This window comes from Phaseolus vulgaris, chromosome 5 (genome assembly GCF_000499845.2).
Source record: "Phaseolus vulgaris cultivar G19833 chromosome 5, P. vulgaris v2.0, whole genome shotgun sequence".
In the NCBI taxonomy this organism is placed as follows: domain Eukaryota; kingdom Viridiplantae; phylum Streptophyta; class Magnoliopsida; order Fabales; family Fabaceae; genus Phaseolus; species Phaseolus vulgaris.
Genome location: NC_023755.2, coordinates 27,575,860 through 27,581,699, shown reverse-complemented (window position 1 = coordinate 27,581,699; position 5,840 = coordinate 27,575,860). Strand labels below are relative to the sequence as shown.

General features: G+C 32.7%; 1 protein-coding gene across 1 annotated transcript; it reads right to left on the bottom strand.

The window, feature by feature from the left end:
- Positions 1-1,073: 1,073 nt before the first annotated feature.
- LOC137835360 (uncharacterized) lies at positions 1,074-2,771 on the bottom strand. Its single transcript, XM_068643835.1, has 2 exons — positions 2,074-2,771; positions 1,074-1,750 (listed from the first exon to the last, which is right to left on the bottom strand). The coding sequence occupies exons 1-2, from the start codon at positions 2,690-2,692 to the stop codon at positions 1,389-1,391; spliced, it is 981 nt and encodes a 326-aa protein (XP_068499936.1). The 5' UTR covers positions 2,693-2,771; the 3' UTR covers positions 1,074-1,388.
- Between the last annotated feature and the right edge of the window lie 3,069 nt (positions 2,772-5,840).

Here is a 5,840-nt window from a genome sequence, read left to right as displayed (position 1 = left end):
TTTTTTTTATAAAATAACTAGTTTGAACATAATTAGAGTTTAATTTACATTCTTAACGCAAAAGTTGTTTTATTTATTTATTTATTGTGAATGGATAAAAAATGATATAATAGAAGTTAACATATGTGATAACATGTTTGCTGGAAGGTTACGTTGCTTTGTAATAATGACTTATAACTTGATAGGTTACGCCTTATTTATTTTTTTATCATAAAAGTGTGTTTTTTAATAAAAAAACTGTTTCTAAAGAAAAAAAAATATTTTTTTATAAATTACGCTATTGGTATATAAAACTAATTTTCATTTTTTAATAACGAATTCTCGTAATATATAATATAAAAAATAATATATGATAATATATTTGTTTTACCTTATTTATGTGTTCTATTCTATATATGCAATACTGTAATGGATACTGGACATTATCTACGGCTTTTAAGTATGAGGTGCATTTAAAAAAGAATTTTTTTTAAGAAGATATTATATAATTTTATATTTGCTTTTCTGATCATATTAATGAATAGTTAAACGGTAATCATAAGAGTAATTAACTATGAGAATTAATTTTATTCATTAATAACACTTTTTTAAAACATTATATTAAAAATGTGGTGATCCATACATACATAGTTTAATCTACACTTAAACTTAGTTTCGTGTTTAATGAGAACTAATAAGCTTGTGTTTGGTTTTTACTCATTAATACTACTTTCGAAACTTTTCCTTGCTAAACATCATTCAATGGTGAAAGCAAACATCTAATTACATTTATATACACAGTTTTTACATTAAGAGGTGTTTGATTATATTTATAGCTTCAAAAATTAGCATAAATTCCAATTCAAATAATTATCCATTCGAATTCAAACCATATTCTGGAAATTGATGGCATTTTTACCTCTACTAGTTTGTTATACAGTACTAAAAGCATAAAAAGTTGTATAAATTATAATAGAGTTTTCATATACTAAAATCGGGAATTAAGATAAAACGAATATAGTTAACAAAGCATGATTAAACCTTCTCAAGTTCTGCTAAAAAAGATTAAACCTTTCGGTTGTTATGGCCTCAGGTAAAAGCACAAGATGAAACTTTACTATTAACATAATAAAGAACCAAAAAAATAATAATCCAATTGATGGAAATTGAAAAATATCCCCAAAACATTTTCCATGATTCACACTAAACTACAATTTTCCTTCTATTCCAAACTGTGTTTCCTTCATTTGCCTGAAACAAAAAACCAATGCAACACACAAAAACTTGTTTAATCACACTCTGGTTTTCATCTGTTTCGAAAGCTATTTAAGGCATCGTTCTCTTCGTTTACCCCAAATTGGATAATTGCAGTGGTGAGTGAAGCAAAGCAAAATGTGTTGTTGTGTGTGTCAGTGAGCTCCTTGATTCATCATCTCCCTGTACTGCCTCAGCGACTCCTGCCTCTGCAACCTCATCTCCGCGTTGAACTTGTTGATGAACGCTTCCACTCGCCGGTTCAACTCGTCTTGACTCAGCGACGGTTCCTTCCTCAGCCGCGTCGACGCGTTCTTCTCCCTCCCGGCAAATGTCTCCGACTTCTTCATCACAGGCCCACCGTTCAAATCCCTCAACGGCGTCCCCTGCGTCTCCCACGTCTCCGCCTTCTTCAAATGCCGAGTTAACGGCATCGCTCGCCCCTCCGTTATCGTCCTCCAAGTGCTCTCCAATGTCTCCTGCTTCTTCGCCTTCGCCACTCCCAACACCTTCCCCCCTAAACCACCACATCATAACCGAAACCAATTCAGACACCTCATCATACAGCAATATTTCAATTCTAATTATAAGTTTGTTGTAACAAATATTTCCAAATTAGGATTGAAATTTATGTTACTACTTTACGTAATAGTCTCTTTATTATACACACACCTTTGATTACGCGATTAAGAGCATCTATCTGACAATCTCATGCTTTGCTCAACATCTTTCAAAACAACTTCACTTCACTTTATTTTTATTATTGTTCAATTTCAAATTTAAATAAATACAAAAATCAACAGATAAACAATACCACTGTTGTAGTTACGATTACGATACCTTCGGGACTGGCTCTGAAGGCTTTCCGGTGACTGAATCTGGCAGAAACCGGCGGTTTCTCGTTCTCATCTGCGAACAAAAAATCCGAAGAATCTTTACTCTGCAGGCTCGGAGAGAGAACGGCAGCGGCATCGTCGTTTTGAACCGCCGCTTTGACGGGCGTGTTCTCGTCGTAAACGCAACCGACAGAGGCGTTGGCTTCCCTGGCCGCATCGTGATTCAGCGTCGGTTTGGTCTGGTAAAGGTATTCGTCAGAAGAGACGGTGTAGTCCTCTTGTGCGTCGGCGGAGAGGTGGACGGTGTCAGGAGCGGGGATCTGTACAGCAGGAAGTGGACGGTGGTAGATTGGGGAGTCGGAGGGGAGGAGGAGGGTGTTGTCCGGCGGGGAGTGGTGGTGAAGGTGGTTGTTGAGTTTGGAGGAGGCGAGGATGGTGAGGATGATGAAATTGAGGAGGATGTAGAGGTAGGGAGGAGTGAAGCAGGTGAGGAAGAAGGTCCACATGTGTGGGGCTTCAGTAAGGAAGAAATGCGCGAGGAAAGGGAGTGTGAGTTTCAAACCCATTGCCATTGATAAAACCCCCGTCGATATTAGAACCACTTTCACAGAAACGTAACCCATTCTTCCTTTTTTTTTTTCTCAACTTACCTTCTTCGCCTGTACCTTACCGTCTGTCACTGCTGGGAAATTTGATAAAGTGGAGAAAGGAAGGTATTTATAGGAGTCTGTGATGCGATTTCAACCGTGAGATGAAGCTGTGGGAAAACGCTGTTGTTGCCTCTGGACCCTACAGGACTAAAGTCTCTTTCTATTTTATTTTTCGCATATAAAATATATTATATTTGAGAATTTAGATTGTAATTTATTTAAGTGATGATAAAGAAAAATTGTAAAATAAGTAGTATTGAAAGGAGGATAACAAAAAGGCGATAATTTGAAAAGGGTTTCAACGGCTAAAAGAATATGACCGTTAGAGAGGGAGCGGTAGGAAATGGAATCTGAAGCATTCCCACATGCACTGCGCAAACCTCCACCGCCATACCCACACTACCACTTCAATGCTACACTCCAAGACAACACCTCATGCAACTTTTAACGCAACAAAATTAATTATTCTTTTACAACCTTCTAACAGACATGCGTCCTTTTCATTTCTCAATAAATCAAATCAAATTAATTCTCCATCAACACTCTATTAGTATAATTTTTTATAATAACTTTCATACTCAAAACCAAATTTTATAATTCAGTCAATAACAACGCATCTCTTTTTATTTCAATTCAGTTATATTATACAGGTAGGTTTGATGTGGACCACTATGGTAGCGTGTAATCTACGATATGATAATATTTTCCCTCATACTTCAAATTCAAAACTTCTATATTGGTTATATAAGTGACTCAGTATTCTCAAACACTTTCCTTTCATTCTTGAGACTCATAAATGTATATATACCGATAAATTCGATATCGAAGAGTATTAAAATTTAGAAAATATACATTATGAATTCTAATTTTTTTTAAAATCTTTATTCGTTGGTAAATGTTAGTTGTAAAATGCATTTTCACTATTAAGATTATCTTATCCAAATAACTGTTTTTAAATATTTAAATATAGCAATGGGTACTAAATGATACCATTAATCAATATGGAATGTGTATGGATACATTTATTTTAATTACCCATATGTTAATGGATAATTACTATCTATGGTTAATAATTACCATAAATTACAAGTGCAAATCACCATACTCAACATGTGAATGAATAATTACTATCTATGGTGAATAATTTTTATTGAAATATTATTTTAAAAATTAAACGATCACAATAAATCTATTGTTGATAAAAATATTAATAAATGAAGAATTACTTAAACTTTCATTTTATAAATTTATATTTTACTTAGACTTATGAAATCAAAGTTATAATTTTTAAGAAGTTATTTTTTCAAAAATTTGTACTCTATGGTGTAATTTTATATGAAATTGTTTTCTTAAAATACTAGATTTATTTGTATTAATGCTTTCTCATGCAACTTCAAGATCAAAATCTTATTTGAGTTTTTATTTTAATAATTATTTTCTAAATAATCTTATTAATTGTTTTAAAAAATATATACATGTTATTTAAAAATTCTTATAAATTTTAAAAAAAGTGAATATTTTTGGATGCGACTACTTGATAAGTAATGGAATTGGTAGATACTTTCTTGATTATTGTTATTCCTAATTGTAGAACACTCATCAAGAAAACTTAATTTTAACACTAACACTAATTAATTATAAATAAGGAGCTCCAAGACTCAAGAATGAAAAACTCATATTGAATATTTTTATTAGAACATTTTGGTATTCACCAAGTCAAGTAAAAAATTCCTATACTACTTTGTTTCACAAGAAAGGGGAAGCAAACCCCAACCTTGCAAAACCTCATGGTGAGGATAAAAGAATTGTATAAGTAAAAATGAAAAGGCGAAACAGAGGGTAAATGAGTCTCAACAAAATTAGGAGGAGTTGTAGAGGGACGATGATGAGTCTCAGCACATGATAGAAGAGTCATTGCATGTGCAAGATCAATATCATTAAAGAAATGAAAAATTACTACAAACCCCCAAGTCCTAACTTTCAGTGGAGGTGGAGATAAATCAAGACTTTCAACCTTTCTCACTGGAAATATTGAATGAGCCAATGACACCTTATTATGTTATATCCTCTAACATCCCGAAAATACATCTAACCATTATAATATGTGTTCTACATATTTTTATACAAGTTTAGAGCTTTTTGAAACATTCCTAACACATTATTAGGACTTATAGAAATATAAATATTTACAAATTCATAGCTCAAAACAAAATTCTAAAGCCTTTAAGGCTCTCCTGCACCTGTATGATCATATGCTCGTGTACATAGTACAATCATCGCAGTTCAAACACAAGAAGAAAAACAAAGGTAAGCTAGTGAAAACAAAGTTTTATAATATATACAATAAAAAAACAAACCAAATTACATGAATCAATTTCTCAATTATTCAATCTTCTTCAAATACCAACGTAAAAACAATCATATAGACCTCACATGGATCTATACATCCAGGATATTCAACAATAGAATAATAATTGACGCCTTCTGGAAGACCCGTATTAAGTAAGTCCTAACAGAGACTAAGACATTATCCAAAGATTATCAGTGAATCCAATATAAAGGATCAGGGTAAGTTTAATACAACCCAAGTCGTGCATCTCATATGTCACGATGCGCATGAACTCCCCCATCAGCTTCTCACCACCTGATATTTTAGTGTATGTGACTTAGATCATCAATGAAACTTGGAGATCTCTGTTACCACATAGGCATCAATACTTAATACACAAACAAACATCAGTCCATACATCATCTCAAATGTATGAATTCAATTCCATATCATTTTCATCATTCATATATGATACATATCATTCAATCACATAACACTAAAAATTGAATAACATTCAAGAACCTTTCTAACATAAAAAATAATATTTAATTTCCAAACTATCAAAATCTAATATTTATACCTGTTCACACAACATAAAATAAAATCAAACATTTTTATCAAATAACATCCTTGCAGGAGAAAATGAAACTTGGGACCACGTCCCTTCCTCATTCAGATCTTGTAGCCTAGGGTGTTATTAAAAATTAAATTTAGTTTCCCTTACCTGTAATTTCTTAACCCAAGGAAATTATGGTTCAAGTATGGGAACCACTATAAAATCTAGGGACCTAA

Coding starts and splice junctions, on each gene's coding strand:
- LOC137835360 (XM_068643835.1), bottom strand. CDS start 2,692: ATGGGTTACGTTTCTGTGAAAGTGGTTCTAATATCGACGGGGGTTTTA. Junction 1,751..2,073: donor CTTCAGAGCCAGTCCCGAAG/GTATCGTAATCG, acceptor GTGGTGGTTTAG/GGGGGAAGGTGTTGGGAGTG.